General features: G+C 39.1%; 1 protein-coding gene across 1 annotated transcript in view; it reads left to right on the top strand.

Moving 5' to 3' along the window:
• Positions 1-474: 474 nt before the first annotated feature.
• LOC126455728 (phospholipid-transporting ATPase ABCA3) overlaps positions 475-19,743 on the top strand; it is a 526,358-nt gene continuing 507,089 nt past the window's right edge. The window contains exon 1 of the mRNA XM_050091496.1: positions 475-616. Coding sequence (XP_049947453.1) covers positions 475-616 — 142 coding nt within the window. The remainder of the gene's footprint in view (positions 617-19,743) is intronic.

Below are 19,743 nucleotides of genomic sequence, written 5' to 3'. Positions count from 1 at the left end.
CATGTGGGTCAGTGAGCCAGTAGTGCACTGTTGAGGAACAGAACCATAAGCCAGTTGTTGAGGAAGGCCTTAATGGCTGAAAGCTTTGTTTGTGACAGTCTTTTTGTCGTGCCTAACTGTGACTCAAAATATGCGAGGAAGCATTTTGACAGCTCTCACACCAGAATGATTATTAGTGTGATGTCACTTGTTGTGTATCAACAATGAAAACATACTGATTCTCAATATTTACTAAAGCAGTTTCACTAAAGCATGTTTCTTCATTATTTCTTGCATATATGTCATAACAGCAGATTCTTTGGAGAGTCATTAATAAATGTAGAGTGTGGTTACAGTTAACTTTGGTCGCCGGTGACTGTTATTTAGCTTAGAAATAAAAACAATAATCTATGACATTTATTTACAGTTAAACTAACATAATATGAAAATATTAAAAGTGTCAAAAATACTACAATTTTTATTTATTTACTTTAGATGACAATACGATTTCCTGCTGAACTACGGCAATCACTTGGACTGTCTAGCCCACAGTCAAACTGGCAAACCAATAAATTATTTCCAACTTTTGAGACATATGGTCCAAGGGACAGGACTAAATCCTGTGGGGGAACACCATGTAAGTGTTATTGTTATTATTATTATTAATACTAAAAAATATCAGATTTCCTTTGGTTATAAACAGTCTGCACCAGGTAACATACAATAGAAAACATAGTTTTTCACTGCTTTACTACACACACTATGGACCGCCACTGGTGACTCCAGTACAAAAAACAAGCTAGTCTGCCCTTTGTGATTCCTTCAGTCTATTCGGAAAACTGACTCCAGGTCCATAAACATGCTACTATGCCCCATACACATCTCCATGTACTTGCTTCAGTCCATCAGGGAAACTGAATCAACATCCCTACTCTCCCCATATAAAGAGTGGAATGTTGAGTTCAGGAGAATACCAGTAACATCCTATCATGCATTATGGATCTCAGCACATAATTTTCTTGTAAACGGATTACATTCTGACAGTGAACTGAAATGGGACTTTGTGTTGTAGTTGCACCCTTTCATTATTAACCCCCGCTCTGCGTCTTGTAGTAATCTTTAAGTGTGCGGTATGCATTAGTTATGAAGTATGTTTTTGCTGTCTTTTTAACTCAAATAGTAATCTTTTGAGCAATGGAAAACCCAGGATGGAATGTAACGATATTATGAAAAGTATAGTTGCTACTCACCATATAGTGAAGATGCTGAGTCGCAGATGGGCTCAACAAAAAGGCTTCCGACGCCAGAGACTGTGGCCGCACATGCGTATGCGTGTGTGAGTGTTTGTTGTTGTGGTCTTCAGTCCAGAGACTGGTTTGATGCAGCTCTCGATGCTACTCTATCCTGTGCAAGCTTCTTCATCTCCCAGTACCTACTGCAACCTACATCCTTCTGAATCTGTTTACTGTATTCCTCTCTTTGTCTCCCTCTACGATTTTTACCTTCCACGCTACCCTACAATACTGTGAATGTGTGTGTGTGTTGTCTCTTTTGACAAAGGCCTTGTTGTGATGTTTAAAGCTTTCCCGGCGTACTGATTGTTCCATAACAACACGGGAGAACTGCCGGATATCAGTAACTTCCTGCCACGATATTTCGGCGCAGAGTCTTCTGGCCATCTTTAGGTGAATGCCACTGTAGTACTGGCGAGCACGCGTTGAGCTCCGCTATTTAAAGCCTTCTGAGGTGACATTGCGCATGCGCTGCTCAGCGTGCGCGTTCATAACGGCTCCGTGCGCTGCGCCTCGCGCCCTCCACTGTTAAAGCCTAGCGTATCGGTGTCAGGTCGATTTCCATCTTTATGCAGATGACTACGTCGACTACGAAGTTTCTCTATAACAGGATTCCAAGCAGAGTTCAGCTGATAACCACTCTCTCGATTGATGAGGGTCTCGTTGTCAGACAATCTTATTTCCACAGATTCATTGATAATCGAGCTCCAAAAGTTAGATGTATGGGCCAAAATTTTTGTGTCATCGTAATTCATGGAATGGTCTGTGGAAATACAATGTTCGGCGATTGCGGACTTGGTGGGTTGGAGAAGGCGAGTATGCCGTTGGTGTTCCACAATGCGTTCCTGCACAGTTTGTGTTGTTTGCCCTATATATGATTTGCCGCATTCACACGGAATTTTGTAAACACTTGGTTTACGCAGGCCCAGGGCGTCTTTAACGGATCCCACCAGTGATGAAATTTTGGTAGGAGGGCGAAAGATGACTCTCACTTGATACTTTCTCAATATTCTGCCTATCTGTGAAGAAATATTCCCAATAAATGGTAGATAAACAGTCGACCTGAAGGCCTCTTCCTCTTCCTTGTTCCGTCTACATATTTTATATTTAACAACGAATTTTACGAACATTCTGATGGTGTCGCCATGGGGAGTCCTTTGTCTCCCCTGGTGGCCAATCTTTTTAAGGAAGATTTTGAAGAGAGAGCACTCGACTCTGCCACTTTTAAACCGACAGTATTTCGGCGGTACGTTGGCGACACTTTTATAGTGTGGCTTCATGGTCTGGACCGTCTCCAAGAATTTTTACGTCACGTGAACTCCATACATGAAAACATAAAGTTTACCATGGAGACAGAGAGAGATGGCTGTCTGCCATTTTTAGACGTCTTGGTGCGACGGAAGAGTGACGGCACACTTGGTCACTCGGTGTACAGAAGGCCCACTCATACAGACCTGTATCTACGAGCTACTAGTTGCCACCATCCAGCACAAACAATGGGCGTTCTCAAACCCTTGGTCCACCGTGCCCATACTATCTCTGACGCCGACAGTCTTCAAGCGGAACTGGAACACCTGCAAAAAGTATTTTTGGAGAATGGCTTTTCACCTAGGCAAGTGAACAGAGTGATGAAGACCTACAAACGACGGAACAAGGAAGAGGAAGAGGCCTTCAGGTCGACTGTTTATCTACCATTTATTGGGAATATTTCTTCACAGATAGGCAGAATATTGAGAAAGTATCAAGTGAGAGTCATCTTTCGCCCTCCTACCAAAATTTCATCACTGGTGGGATCCGTTAAAGACGCCCTGGGCCTGCGTAAACCAAGTGTTTACAAAATTCCGTGTGAATGCGGCAAATCATATATAGGGCAAACAACACAAACTGTGCAGGAACGCATTGTGGAACACCAACGGCATACTCGCCTTCTCCAACCCACCAAGTCCGCAATCGCCGAACGTTGTATTTCCACAGACCATTCCATGAATTACGACAACACAAAAATATTGGCCCATACATCTAACTTTTGGAGCTCGATTATCAATGAATCTGTGGAAATAAGATTGTCTGACAACGAGACCCTCATCAATCGAGAGAGTGGTTATCAGCTGAACTCTGCTTGGAATCCTGTTATAGAGAAACTTCGTAGTCGACGTAGTCATCTGCATAAAGATGGAAATCGACCTGACACCGATACGCTAGGCTTTAACAGTGGAGGGCGCGAGGCGCAGCGCACGGAGCCGTTATGAACGCGCACGCTGAGCAGCGCATGCGCAATGTCACCTCAGAAGGCTTTAAATAGCGGAGCTCAGCGCGTACTCGCCAGTACTACTACAGTGGCATTCACCTGAAGATGACCAGAAGACTCTGCGCCGAAATATCGTGGCAGGAAGTTACTGATATCCGGCAGTTCTCCCGTGTTTTTATGGAACAAAGGCCTTGTTGGTCGAAAGGTCCCTTTCTGACAGTCTTTTTGTTGTGCCTGTCTGTGACTCAACATCTCCGCTATGTGGTGAGTAGCAACTAGCCTTTTCATAATATTGTTACATAGTAATCTTTTCCATCTTCTTAAGCAATTATTTTCTGATAGAAAACGCAGTGTGAAGTATTTATTTGTTTTTTGTTGGTAAATGGAAGTTCAAACTAGCTCTTGTTCTATGATTATGTATAGAACTATAAGTAAAATACTTAGTCTACTAATGGTTTCCCTGGTATGTACAACAAACTGGATAGATGTACACAGCCAGTGCAGTAAGAATACCCAGATTTTTAAATGAACCCAATCACTAGTTTTAGTTATTACTGTGACTTAAAGAGCAGTAGATTTTTCCCAAATACTTGCTTTCTCCTAAGATGTGCAGTAATAGGGTAGTTTACTAATAGGCCTAATTCCCACACTTATCCACGGGAGTAAATAAACACAAATCTTAATTGGTTTGTCAGTATACTCTACAGGGGTAGAGTATACTGCAAATTAATGTATAATTTTATTATTTACACAACTCTAAAGGCTTTTATTAATGATGGGATTTATGCAACATAATAAGTGAGTGTACAGATGAATGACTTAAATAACTAAAACTGATGCACCAAATTGGTGCACTGACTATGTCATTTTGGCAACGATGGAGAAGATACTATTAATACCAGCGGAATAAAACTGAGAGTTTGTCGCCTTTATTGAACTGAAAGTACTGGTAACTAGTACATTTTTAAGCCGAAATACATATACAAATACACATGGTCTTCACAAGACCTTTGATTTCTTATTGATTAAACAATAGTAAATACAAATCTAGTCTTAAGGGTGATAGCCACAGAAGTATATAGGATGAGAAACTTGAGTACAAACCAATATCTTGTTAAATAAAATATCCAGCTGTGGTAAAGATGTAAGAAGCAGAACAAGAGGAAAACTGAAAGAAATCCAAGAAAAACTTTTAAGGACTCCAACAAATGCCTTCAAGCAAAGATCTAACTGAAGAATGGACAAACATTAAAAATGCCATAACACAGGTGACTAAAGATATACTAGGTGAAAAACGCAAAACAGATAGTAAAAGGGGGCTTAAGATTGGAATAAAGTGACAGAAGAAGCCATAGAAAAGAAAAATAAAGCATATAGGGTGTTCTTACAGGAACAGACCGAGCAGGCTAAAGAGAAATACATAGAAATCAGGAATGGAACCAAAAATATAGAAAGACAGGCTCACAGATCCTCATGGGATGCATTTATAAGAAGAATTGAACGTGACATACACAATAGACAGGAAATAGCATATTATCTTATCAGACAGCTAAAAAGAACAACCAAAGATACTACAACTACAAATATCATTCCTTTAGAAGACTGGATAAGTCACTACATGAAATTACGATATAGTCCAGGTGTAGAAGAGCCAATGGAAAAGAAAGCACAGGTATGGACAGATTTAACAGATTTGAAAGAACTGAAACAAGCATTCAAGAAAACAAAAAACAGGAAAGCACCTAGATTAGATAGAATTAATTTAGAGCTGATAATTTACAGTAGGACATTTCTAGAATTCAGAATGCTCCATCTATATATCTGCAATTATTTGTGTAGTTCTGTTTCGATAACTTTTGTGCACCTCCATTCCTCTGGTATTTCACCTGTATGCCATATAGAAGGAAAATAACTTTTGAAGAAGAGAAAGACATAAAAAGTAAATTAACACCTATCAAGACATACATGGCACAGCAACAAGAACACTGTAGGGTAAAACTAGAAGAGAAACTTAAATGAAATTTTATAACAAAGTTCTAAGATAACTTTAAACATCAGAAATGACGATCCTTAGATCAGTGAAAGGCTGTAAAAGAAACTCCAGAAAAGACATGATGAAATAAGGAAAGCCATTAACTGAAAAAGTAATACAATGAAAGTAGGATTGGAAAGAGTATGTTTTGTGTACCGGTATGTCACTTCACAGAATGCCATGACAAGAAATGAAATACAATTCTATTGGAAGAAGGGGAGTGGGAAGGCTGAGGAAGAGATGTTGAGACTGGAACATGCCAAGGGGCCTAATCCGAGATTGGCAGAAGAAAAGGAAGAAACTGAGGTGTAATACTCAATTGTGGTAGAAGCCGTACAAATATGTTGTTGTTAACTATCTCAAAGAGAAAGCGACCTTTATTAACAAAACACACATTGAGACTGCACATTTTAACCAACACCTGATGGAAAGGGGTTTCAACAGTGTGGATTGAGTTTCACCCAAATGATAGACATGTAAATACTTAATTCTTCCATCAAGTGAAATGTGCATTCACCCATTCACACTGTTAGTGTGTAATGTGTAACCTCCACACATTACTATATCAAAGGCAGAAGTTGACACAAGATACTCTTTCACCAGCAAAAGACTTGAGCCAACACTGCAAATGTCGTAACATTGAACATGTACCAGTTTTTATTTCAGTAGATTCCACCTTATTTTTCTACGTATAATTTCGTTAGTAGCAAATTTTGTGAGAATATATGCTTACCAGATGAGGAACTAGTCATATAAGTTGTGGAATATGATGCAAAGTTTGTCAGAGCTTAATTCTCTGGTGGTATGAAAAATCAGAATTTTGCAGGGTGAATCATTCCCTGTGAGATCAACCAATAACAAAATAAATTTTAACTTTAATTATTTATAATTATTTGTCATTATATTCTAGATATCAAAATTAGGTAAAATCCAAAATTAAAGATTTGTATACATTACGTTTCTGAGCTATCAATTTTTAAAGTTTCCAGACTAGTGCGATTTTTGTCATATTTTGAAACCTTAATACGGCCATATCTCAAAAACTGTTAGATGTACTATCATGCACACCAGTTTATTCAGTTTCTTATAAACTTTAAAAATATGTGCTACTTGGCCATGTTCAGTAAAATGCTAAATTTTTCGTAACAAAGCTGTATTCTAAAAATATATTATTATTATTGTTACAGAATCTGGCCAGTTACAAACTGCTTAAAACCTAAGAGTTAGGTCTTTTTCTTTCTATGTTCCAAGAACTTTTTCATGCCTTGGCTGTTGGCCTGCCTTGTCCGTCGTTTCTGTTGTTGTTGGACAGGAAATTTTGTAGTATTTATCAGCAACCTGAAATTTTCCCTGTCGTGTATGGTGTCTTCAGAGACGTTACGTTTTCTCAGATCCCTTCCAGCTATGACGTGACCTTTTTTTAATTTGGAAATAAAATTAAAATTTTTCTTCGTTAGCCTATTGTAATCATTATGTAAATATGACCATAAAACTGTAATCTCCCTTTTCTTATTGTGTCTGCAATTTTTTCTACTTTTTGTGAATTGACCTTCATTTCTTCTATTCTTCCGTTTGGTGTTGTACTTGGTGGGGAGGGGGCGTGGCAATTCCGACGGTAAAAAATCACTCGCACTCCCGTCACATACTATGAATACTTACATCCCCTCAGCGTACACACAAGGAGTGTAGCGTACAGCGCGTATTACAGAGGGGAGGGCGAGCGTTGGAGCCAGTGGTTCTACGTCCTCACATTGTTTTTGTTACTGTTTGAGATCTAAAAACCTTTCGGAGTATTTTCCCCTTCTTTCTTTTCCAATTTTCCTTTTTCACCTCTTTCATTCACTGTTAGGAACTCAGATCCATAAAGTGATAATTCTATTCTTCGATCTTTCCTTAATTGTGGTTTTATTTAATCCATTATTCCGTTTGATTGTTAGGTGCAACAGGTAGAAGACGTGCGTTCAGTTGCTTCACATTAGAGATTTTCATAGAGATAAAGTCATGCTGCATTGTAGATGGTGTAGAAGTGTGCACAGAATGAGCTAAGTGAAAAATCCGTGCAATACGCACTTGCGAAAAAATATATATATGTACCAATAAGTATAGCGATACGTTTTGAATTTGCGAACATTCGCGATAAACTCGTACTGTTATCGTCAATTGCAGACTTAAACTTAATTGAGCTCTTTTAAAATTTTTGAGAACAGTAGGCCTGCCCTTGTTCAAAACAATCGTTCTCTAATTTCGTTGTGCAATTGCGTGGGAGGGTTAGGTTATTTTAAGAATCTTCGGACGCTTACCAATTATATTTTCGTAAGTTACCGGTTTGAGTGTTTTGGTTACATAATTTATTTCTTAGCAAGTCAGCGTTTGCGGTTCAAAGTTCTGTCAAAAAGTACATCACCTCGTAACTCAGAAAAACGTGCATTTTTGAAAATTTTCAGAAGCTACCATTGCCCTTTGCATAATCTGCGAGCAGACTGTAGCAAATCGCGGTTTGTGATTTAGTTACTGTTACATCTGGTTTTCTGTTAAAGAGGAGTAACCCTATATATTATCTTCATGTATTGAATATTAACACTGTTTTCGAGCTTGCTAACAACCATAATTAACCTCCAAACGATTTAGAAAACTGGTAGTTTTTACCATAGGTTTTTGTGTTACGTTAATAGAAATCAAGTTTTGTGTATTTGCTTCATTTACTATAGGGAATTAGTAACTTTTTAGCGCAACAGACTGAAAGATAATCATCGGTCATAAATTAAAGTTATTAGTTCACTGCCTAATAATACATTGCAGCAGCCGAAATGGAGCCCAACTGTGAACGCTGTTCTTGAACATGGGATGAGTGGGTTGACGTTCGTAAGCAGCAGGAACTCACTCTGACTACTGTCAAACGATTAGCAAAAGAGCTTCCGGGAGTTGTTCCCTTGTGATACCTGCACCAGAGGTATCTCAAGTACTATCCTGTCCCTTGGATCCCAGTTCCTATGCAGAATGTACACGATCTGTCATTATAGATTCAAGTGATCGCGAGTGGTGTGGCAGTGGTGGATCTAGGCATCATGTACAAGGTGGAAGGGGACCAGGGAGGACTCAGGGTGTTGTACCAGCCCCCTAACGAACAACTTCGAGGTGCTGCCTGTCACTAAAACTGAAACTGAGCCAGTTGTAGTAAATTCACCTGTTTTGGGGAAACCTGTTTTGTCCGATGTCAGGAGGAGGCAAACACAAGAGGGTAGGGATCTGTAATCATCGGCAGTTCTGACATATGCCAAATGATGATACCCTATAGGAAAATGGCAAGAAAGGACACAAAGTACACTCAGTGTGTACGGCTATTCCGGCAGAAATTGAGGAAATAAAGTGCAACCAACTGCAGACCGTGGGGCACACTACAGCGAATGATCCCTGTCGCCGGGGCTCCGAGGTCTTTCCAGCAACTGGCAGAGAAGGTTGAGAAGACTAGCCTTGCACATGGAGTTTCCAGCATTGTCCCCAGAACTGATCGTGGCCCTCTGGTCAAGTGGAAGGAATGAACCAGAGACTTCGAAAGTGCTTTGACAAGGTACTCTGCGACTTCCTGGACTTGTGCCATAGGAATGAGAACTATAGGGTCCCCTTAAATGGGACACATGTGCATTACACATGAGAGGCTACTCAGGTAGCTGGCTGACTGTGGTGTGCACACAAGCCTTTTTTAAATTAGGTGACTCTCCTTACAATCCAGATAATGATAGGTGTGGGAAACCCAGGAATATCAGTGTAAGACAAAAGAAGTCCTCCTACAGGTCAGAGTAGTAAAATCCTAATGGTAAACTGCTGAAGTATTCACAGCAAAGTGCCAGAGTTTGAAGCTCTTCCAAAAAGCAATGAAGGTCACATCATGCTAGGTACAGAAATCTGGTTGAAACCTGAAATTGGTAGCAGTGAGATTTTTGGGGAAAATATAAGTGTACGTCAAAAGGATAGGCAAAGGGGAAATGGAGGTGGTGTTTTTGCCGCAGTAGGCAAGAAATGCAAATCCACTGAGGTAGAAATTTAAGTTGCATGTGTGCTTGTTTGGGCAAGACTTGGTATCAGTGATGGGCATAAAATGATGATTGGATCCTTCTGTCACCCACGAGACTCATCTCCCAGTGTAACGAGAAACTTAGAGAAAACCTCAGTTCACTTGTATGGAAGGTCCCCAATCATACTATAATCATTGGTGGAGACTTTAATCATCTGACAGTTAATTGGGAAACTTACAGTTTTTTTAGTGGTGGGGGAGATAAGACATCCTGTGAAACTTTTGATAAGACATCCTGTGAAACTTTACTAAGTGCTTTCTCTGAAAACTACCTAGGACAGGTAGTTGGGAGCCTCACCCATGATGGAAATGTATTGGACCTAACGGCAACAAATAGTCTTGACTTCTTTGAGGATGCCCACATCAAAACTGGTATCAGTGACCATCACGTGATTGTGGCAACAGTGATTATGAAAATAAAAAGGACAACTTAAACAAGGAAAAAGATATATGTGTTCAGTTAACTAGATAAAAAGTCAGTAGTGCCATACCTCAGTGAAGAACTTGAAACTTTCAGCACAGGGCAGGAGCATGTTGAGGAACTATGTCTCAGGTTTAAATAATAGTTGACCATGCACTGAACAGATATGTACCCATTAGAACAGTTCTTAATGGGAGAGAACTTCCTCAGTATACAGTCAATGTCAAGAAACCTCTAAAGAAACAGAGATTACTGCATGATAGGTGTAAAACAAAGCACAGGGCTATAGATAGAGAGATGCTGAATGAAACACATTTGGCTGTCAAGAGAGTAGTGCCCGAAGCCTTCAATTACTACTGTAGCAGAATATTGTCAAGTGATCTTTCACAGAACCCAAAGAAATTCTGGTCGTACGTAAAGGCTGTTAGTGGCACCGATGTTAGTGTCCAGTCCCTAGTGAATGAGAGGCACAGAAATATAGTAGCAAAGCAAAACCTGAAATGCTTAACTCCATTTTTAAATGTTCCTTTACAAAGGAAAACCCATGAGAATTGCCTCAATTTAATGCTTGTACCACTGAAAAGATGAATGAAATAAGTATTAGTGTCAGTGGCATTGAGAAACACTAAAATTGTTAAAATTAAATAAAACTCCAGGGCCCGATGGAATCCCAGTCAGATTCTGTACTGAATTTGCAGCTGGGTTAGCCTCTCTTCTAACTATAACCTGTCATAGATCTGTAGAACAAAAAACGATGCCCAGTTTTTTGAAAAAAGTTCAGGTCACACCCGTCTACAAGAAGGGTAGTAGAAGTGATCCACTAAACAACTGTCCAATATCCTTAACACTGATTTGTTGTAGAATCTTATAACATATTCTGAGCTCAAATATAATGAGGTGTCTTTAACTGAATGACCTCCTTAATGTTAACTAGCACAGATTTCGAAATTGTCGATCATGTGAAACCTAACCAGCACTTTTCTCACATGACATACTGAAAGCTTTGGGCAAGGCAATTGGGTAGATGCTGTATTTCTTGACCTCCAAAAAGTATTTGATTCGGTACCACAACTACTCTTATTGTCAAAAGTTGGATCTTATGGGATATCAAGTGAAATTTGTCACTGGATTGAACACTTTTTGGTAGGGAGGATGCAACATGTTACTTTGGATGGAGAGTCATTGTTGGATGCACAAGTAACTTCGGGTGTATCCCAGGGAAGTGTGTTGGGCACTTGCTGTTCATGTTGTACACTAATGACTTAGCAGACAATATTAGCTAATAGTAAAATCAGGATTTTTGTAGATGACGAAGTTATCAGTGATGAAGTACTGTATGAAAGAAGCTGCATAAATATTCAGTCTTCTTAATAAGATTTCAAAGTGGTGCAGAGATTGTCAACTTGCTTCCAATGTTCAGAAATGTTAAATTTTGCACTTATAGTACATTGAAATAGGCCATCTCTTGCAAATACCTTTAACACTTTGTAGGGAATGATCACATACGTTCAGTCATGGGTAAAGCAAGTGGTAGACTTTGGTTTATTGGTAGGATACTGGAGAAGTACAATCAATCTACAAAGACGATAGGTTCACATCACTTGTGCGACCGGTTCCAGAATATTGCTGAAGTGCGTGGGACCCGTACCATATATTGAACATATACAGAGAAGAGCAGCATAAATGGTCACAGGTTTGTTTAATCAATGGGAGAGTGTCACAGAGATACTGAAGGAACTGAACTGGAAGGCTCTTGAGGATAGATTTGAACTATCCTGAGAAAGTCTATTACCAAATTTAAAGAACTGGCTTTAAACGACTACTCCAGGAATATACTACAACCCCCTACATATCACTCACAAAGGGATCATGAGGATAAGATTAGAATAATTACTGTACACACTGAGGCAATCAATTAATCATTCTTCCCGCACTCCATATGTGAATGGAACAGGGAGAAACCCTAATAACTGGCACAATGGAATGTATCCTCTACAATGCACCTCACGGTGGTTTGCAGAGTATAGATTTAGATGTAGGTGTGTGTATCCATTTTCTTAAAATCTTAAACTTATCAGATGTTTTGATGTATCTGTGTTGTGTCTATATATATTTTTCTTTGCTCTCTTGGTTTTCATATATTCTGTTTTCTCACATTTGTAATGTAGTTTGAGCTGCAACTTTGTGAAGTGTATCTATAATTATCTTTGTGTCTGTTTTGTCCGTAGAATTTACTGCAATGTCATCAGCAAAACCGAGATATTTCAAATCAGATGTCTCTCTTTCTTGTCCTAGGTGGATTCCTTTATGTTTTTCTCTTGTAGTTCTTTCTTCCACTCTCCCATGATCTTGTCTAAGGCCAGATTGAAACAGTTGGTGAGAGCCCATCAACCTGTCAAACTCCTGTGTTAATCCTGAAGGGTTAAGAAACTTCTAGGAATTTAGCTTTTGGGTCATTCCACATCAAGGGGTCCCCACTTGACCATTTCAAAATATAATGAAATTTAGTGTGAAGGTTCTACATGGTCTTTGATGGTTATACACCCAATTTCAGTTCAGTATCTTCAGTGTTTGAATTCTTAGGGGATTTTAAAAAGAGGCTACTCACCTCCGCATCATGTACGAAGGCGCAAATGAGCCAACTTTGCTAGGCTTTTTTAAAAGTTCTAGCAAACATTTGGTCATTTGCATTAATATACACAGACAACGTTTTATGCTGAATCACACCATGGCAAGACTTAGGGATTTAGCCATACCTAAATATAGATACAAGCCACTAAAATGGTTAAAAAATTCGTCGCTCTATTCTGAGAGCCATGGTTTGTTCGACCCCTGCTACTTTTTGTGTGAGCCAATCATGCGAAAACTTCAGATGGCTATTCCTACCTATGATGTCTATATAGTAATCAAATTTAATTAGCACTGGATGCCCAGATGAAAAGATATGCATCTGCAAAGTTTGGCCAAAATTTTCCACTTGCGAATTTTAGGTTATTTTTGGGGGGCAATATCTCAACTGTGTCTTCTTTAATCCTCTTTTTCTTATCACAGCTGGCAAAACATCCTTTAAGATTTCAAAGAAAGCTTGTTCAATTTCTGGATCTTCAGTTTGACGAGTAAGAATACGTTTCAAAAGTTATTATTTTAGCACTTCAAGAAGATTGAAAAGTCAAATATTTTGCTCTTTAAGTACCATAATTAATTATTTTTATTCGAATGTATAAGTCACTTTCAAACATTAATTTAACACATGACATTAAAGTAAGTGTAGTACAAAACACAGCAAATTTGCAGAACAAAAATACTAAAGAGTCAGTTCCATTTTTCGTTAAGCACTACTACAATCTTGTCAATAACAGATTGTGGATAACTGTGTTGTCTTCCTGGTGATGACGTTGATGGGGCATCTAAAGTCATGAAGATATGTTGCTCAGGAATCTAGCAGGTATCTTTAGCAGTCGGCCAGTGGAAGGAACAAGCATGACCGTATGGGTGCATAAATCTGATGAGGACGTCTTGTTGTTCATGTGAAACTTCACGTTTCCAACCCACCAAAAATTCCCATCCATACAAGTAACATACTGTCCTGGTCGTAAACTTGGAATTGAGACTACTGGAATTTCTTCATCCGCTTCGAAGGCGTTAACTGTGAATGCTGTAGCATCATTGAAAACTCTGCTTACTCTGAGCTAATTACAATTAACTGATTTTCTCTTGTTCCAGATACTGTATGTCCCACGGTAAACCTTTTTTCTTGATCTGGGTAGATTTTTTCAATTTCTTCTTTTGGTATATAAAAAAGGTTTATGCCTGGAATACGATCATCAAAGAATTTGAATAAATCATGTGGTTGTTGTTGTTGTTGTTGTTGTGGTCTTCAGTCCTGAGACTGGTTTGATGCAGCTCTCCATGCTAATCTATCCTGTGCAAGCTCCTTCACCTCCCAGTACCTACTGCAACCTACATCCTTCTCAATCTGCTTAGTGTATTCATCTCTTGGTCTCCCTCTACGATTTTTACCTCCACGCTGCCCTCCAATGCTAAATTTGTGATCCCTTGATGCCTCAGGACATGTCCTACCAACCGGTCCCTTCTTCTTGTCAAGTTGTGAAACAAACTCCTCTTCTCCCCAATTATATTCAATACCTCCTCATTAGTTATGTGATCTACCCACCTAATCTTCAGCATTCTTCTGTAGCACCAATTTCATAAGCTTTTATTCTCTTCTTGTCCAAACTATTTATCATCCACGTTTCACTTCCATACATGGCTACACTCCATACAAATACTTTCAGAAACGACTTCCTGACACTTAAATCTATACTCGATGTTAACAAATTTCTCTTCTTCAGAAACGCTTTCCTTGCCATTGCCAGTCTACATTTTATATCCTCTCTACTTCGACCATCATCAGTTATTTTGCTCCCCAAATAGCAAACCTCCTTTACTACTTGAAGGGTCTCATTTCCTAATCTAATTCCCTCAGCATCACCCGACTTAATTCGACTATATTCCATTATCCTCGTTTGATTTTGTTGATGTTCATCTTATATCATCCTTTCAAGACACTGTCCATTCCGTTCAACTGCTCTTCCAAGTCCTTTGCTGTGTCTGACAGAATTACAATGTCATCGGTGAACCTCAAAGTTTTTATTTCTTCTCCCTGGATTTTAATGCCTACTCCGAATTTTTCTTTTGTTTCCTTTACTGCTTGCTCAATATACAGATTGAGTAACATCGGGGAGAGGCTACAACCCTGTCTCACTCCCTTCCCAACCACTGCTTCCCTTTCATGTCCCTCGACTCTTATAACTGCCATCTGGTTTCTGTATGAATTGTAAATAGCCTTCCGCTCCCTGTATTTTACCCCTGCCACCTTTATAATTTCAAAGAGAGTATTCCAGTATTCCAGTCAACATTGTCAAAAGCTTTCTCTAAGTCTACAAAAGCTAGAAACGTAGGTTTGCCTTTCCTTGAACTTTCTTCTAAGATAAGTCGTAAGGTCAGTATTACCTCACGTGTTCCAACATTTCTACGGAATCCAAACTGATCTTCCCCGAGGTTGGCTTCTACCAGTTTTTCCATTTGTATTTAGTATTTTGCAGCTGTGACTTATTAAACTGATAGTTCGGTAATTTTCACATCTGTCAACACCTGCTTTCTTTGGGATTGGAATTATTATATTCTTCTTGAAGTCTGAGGGTATTTCGCCTGTCTCGTACATCTTGCTCACCAGATGGTAGAGTTTTGTCAGGACTGGCTCTCCCAAGGCCGTCAGTAGTTCTAATGGAATGTTGTCTACTCCCGGGGCCTTGTTTCGACTCAGGTCTTTCAGTGCTTTATCAAACTCTTCACGCAGTATCGTATCTCCCATTTCATCTTCATCTACATCCTCTTCCATTTCCATAATATTGTCCTCAAGTACATCGCCCTTGTATAGACCCTCTATATACTCCTTCCACCTTTCTGCTTTCCCTTCTTTGCTTAGAACTGAGTTTCCATCTGAGTTCTTGATATTCATACAAGTGGCTCTCTTTTCTCCAAAGGTCTCTTTAATTTTCCTGTAAGCTGTATCTATCTTACCCCTCGTGATATAAGCCTCTACATCCTTACATTTGTCCTCTAGCCATGCCTGCTTAGCCATTTTGCAATTCCTGTCAATCTCATTTTTGAGACGTTTTTATTCCTTTTTGCCTGCTTCATTTACTGCATTTTTGTATTTTCCCCTTTCATCGATTAAATTCAATATTTCTTCTGTTACCCAAGGATTTCTACTAGCCCTCGTCTTTTTACCTACTTGATCCTCTGCTGCCTTCACTACTTCATCCCTCAGAGCTACCCATTCGTCTTCTACTGTATTTCTTTCCCCCATTCCTGTCAATTGCTCCCTTATGCTGTCCCTGAAACTCTGTACAACCTCTAGTTTAGTCAGTTTATCCAGGTCCCATCTCCTTAAATTCCCACCTTTTTGCAGTTTCTTCAGTTTTAATCTACAGTTCAAAACCAATAGATTGTGGTCAGAGTCCACATCTGCCCCTGGATACGTCTTACAATTTAAAATCTGGTTCCTAAATCTCTGTCTTACCATTATATAATCTATCTGAAACCTTTTAGAATCTCCAGGGTTCTTCCATGTGTACAACCTTCTTTCATGATTCTTGAACCAAGTGTTAGCTATGATTAAGTTATACTCTGTGCAAAATTCCACCAGGCGGCTTCCTCTTTCATTTCTTAGCCCCAATCCATATTCACCTACTACGTTTCCTTCTCTTCCTTTTCCTACTGTCGAATTCCAGTCACCCATGACTATTAAATTTTCGTCTCCCTTCACTATCTGAATAATTTCTTTTATCTCATCATAAATTTCATCAATTTCTTCATCATCTGCAGAGCTAGTTGGCATATAAACTTGCACTACTGTAGGAGGCGTGGGCTTCGTGTCTATCTTGGCCACAATAATGCGTTTGCTATGCTGTTTGTAGTAGCTTACCCGCATTCCTATTTATTATTAAACCTACTCCTGCATTACCCCTATTCGATTTTGTATTTATAACCCTGTATTCACCTGACCAAAAGTCTTGTTCCTTCTGCCACCGAACTTCACTAATTCCCACTATATCTAACTTTAACCTATGCATTTCCCTTTTTAAATTTTCTAACCTACCTGCTCAATTTAGGGATCTGACATTCCACGCTCCGATCCATAGAACGCCAGTTTTCTTTCTCCTGATAACGACGTCCTCTTGAGTAGTCCCCGCCCGGAGATCCGAATGGGGGACTATTTTACCTCCGGAATATTTTACCCGAGAGGACGCCATCATCATTTAATCACACAGTAAAGCTGCATGCCCTCGGGAAAAATTACGGCTGCAGTTTCCCTTTGCTTTCAGCCGTTCGCAGTAACACAACAGCAAGGCCGTTTTGGTTAATGTTACAAGGCCAGATCAGTCAATCATCCAGACTGTTGCCCCTGCAACTACTGAAAAGGCTGCTGCCCCTCTTCAGGAACCACATGTTTGTCTGGCCTCTCAACAGATACCCCTCCATTGTGGTTGCACCTACGGTACGGCCATCTGTATCGTTGAGGCACGCAAGCCTCCCCACAAACGGCAAGGTCCATGGATCAGGGGGGGGGAGGGGGAATAAATCATATGGAGACAATATTTGGTTATCTAAGACCCTCTGAACACTAGCACAGGCTGCAAGTCCTTTTGCTCTTCCCCCCAAGGCCATCACAAGGCAATTTACCACGGCTTGTTAAAAAAAAATTCCATTTGGCAGTGATACCAAAATCCTTTTCATGCAGGCATAAACTGATGAAACTTTTGAAATTCTTATACTGAGCAGGTGAATCATCACTAAAGCAGTAAATGTTCTTAATGTTTTCAGTCTCTGTCTTTAAATATGCTATCAACTTTATTTGAAAGGCATGGACAGCAATGGTATTATGACAGAACAGCTGCTGACCATATGAATGCTAATACTCTGACATTCTTTGCCATCAAAATAGACATCATATGGATGAAATGTGGCCTTCCCGTTCTCCCTAATGGAATCCTTGCCCAGTATCCTGAACAACAAATGAATAATTCTCAGCAAAATCTGTCAATATAATTAATTCATTTTCTGCAAGATTTCTTTTTAGCTGCTTAAGATATAAATATTGCTGTTCTGACACAAAGTGATGGCTTCTTAAACGGATAATTTTCAAAATCAATGCCTCCACGAAATCTTCAACATTTCTCTGGCAAGTCTCCAACGTGTCTCTGACAGCATGGACCCATTGCTTGTATTCCATTGTTTCTTCAGGGTCATAGACTTTAAAATTGTCTTCAAGAAAAGCCTCTAGTCACATCTTTCCTGGACATTCCTTACAATGTTGGAGCATACAATTTTTTTTGTTCCAAACTGCATACAGTTTTTTTTCATCAAATCTTTGTAGTCATCTTGAATGGATGTTGCTGAAACCAACATTAATTTGACATTTTGATGAACTGCACATAGACATACTGAATGTGATCCAGAAGCACCAGCTGTACTACACCATTTTGACCTGAGCTCACAAAATTTTGAGAAGCTTAGTTCATTTCCATATTGCTTACAATAAGCAATAAACATTTCTTTAAAGCTACAAAGGAGCCGGCATTTCTCCTTGTGAATCTTTCCCCATTTATTCTTACTGCAACACAATCCTTTTTTCCTGGGTATGAACAAGAAAACTCATCATCTTCAAAGAAAGTGAGGACATTTTGTTTTATTTCATCACTGAGCTTTTTCTCCTTTTCGGTTTGCAGCTGTTGCCAAAATGCCATCTTCCATCTTTAGTTTCCTAGCCTTCTTCACCATTTTAGTTGAAACAGCAAATTCTTTAGCCATTTTTTCAGTAGTGCAGCCATTACGGGCCAGGGTGAAAATTTAAACTTGAGTGTTATTGCTTGAAATCTGAAGTATAATCTTAAGTTGTTCAATTAAGATGTCCATACATTTATGGCACTCATCCAGTTTTACCTGAGCAGTAACTGCTTGGCTCCCACCAGCAGCTGTGGCAATTACCTTCGTAATGCCGCCTTGGGCACTTGCACTTTTTGTTTCCCACTGAATCCCTTTTGCTGATCCTGAAGCTTTAGTAGTCATTCTCCAAGTGTTAGCAGTAAGGCAAGCATCAACAACACCCACGGCTTCAGTGGATGGTGATTCTTGCTTATCCTCGCGGGATGATTCTTTTTGGGCATTTCATGTCAACATTTGGTACAAATTTTCAGACCAGGTTTAAAGACTTTATTAGTCAGTAACATCAAACTATCTGCCATTGCAGTGTTTACTGATATCAAGCCTTCTTGGTTATACGTTTTTCTTTACCAAATGGGTTGCAGAAATTCCGCAGGAATCGAAATTTTGTCATTAACAAGGCATTCTGGTATTAACAAATTTGGGCATCTTCAGTAAAATCAAGCCCAGACCTACACTGAAGAAGCTCCTTGTCAATTGGTGACATTTGCTTAACTGATTGTAGTTCCCTTTTGCTATGATAGAACGGTGATGACTTCAGACAATATTCTGTGTTGTTTTTATATAAAATATACTAATTATGCTAGCAAAACATATTGTATTAGAGCTTACCTTCAACTACAACAATAATTACCGATTATTCAAACACTGAGTACTCAACACTAAGGTTGTACAGTGTCAACATCAAAGATTACACCGCACAAAAGACTGACACTGTGAAAATTGCCAATAATGAAAGCAGCAACTGAAAGTGGTCATTCAGCAATGTATAAGAATAAGAATCTTTATTAGCCGTTCAGTATTTTCTTGTACAATGGGCTTCGTCAATAAGTTCAATTACAGTATAAAGATGGTTATATTCTCATAACAATGTATATATAAATCATATGAAATTTAGTGTAGTACAATAGCACACATTTGGAATTTTATATATTATTAATTTTACAATAAAAAGGAAAACATTATACAGATTTATATTAAGCAGGGAGTATTCATGTTGATGACACTATGTCATTATCATATACATGTTGATGACACTATGTCATTATCCTAAGCTATTGATACAAATTTAGGTCCTAGTACAGGCAGAGGTACCTTTCTCTATGTTAAAACAGCAAATATGCCATATTACAATCTTTAAATTCATTAACTGAGTAAAATGCTTTACCTTTGAGCCATTGACCCAATGTT

The sequence above is a fragment of the Schistocerca serialis genome, chromosome 2 (assembly GCF_023864345.2).
Source record: "Schistocerca serialis cubense isolate TAMUIC-IGC-003099 chromosome 2, iqSchSeri2.2, whole genome shotgun sequence".
NCBI classification, from domain to species: Eukaryota; Metazoa; Arthropoda; class Insecta; order Orthoptera; family Acrididae; genus Schistocerca; species Schistocerca serialis.
The sequence above is the reverse complement of the archived record's forward strand: the minus strand, read 5'-3'. Positions and strand labels throughout refer to the sequence as shown.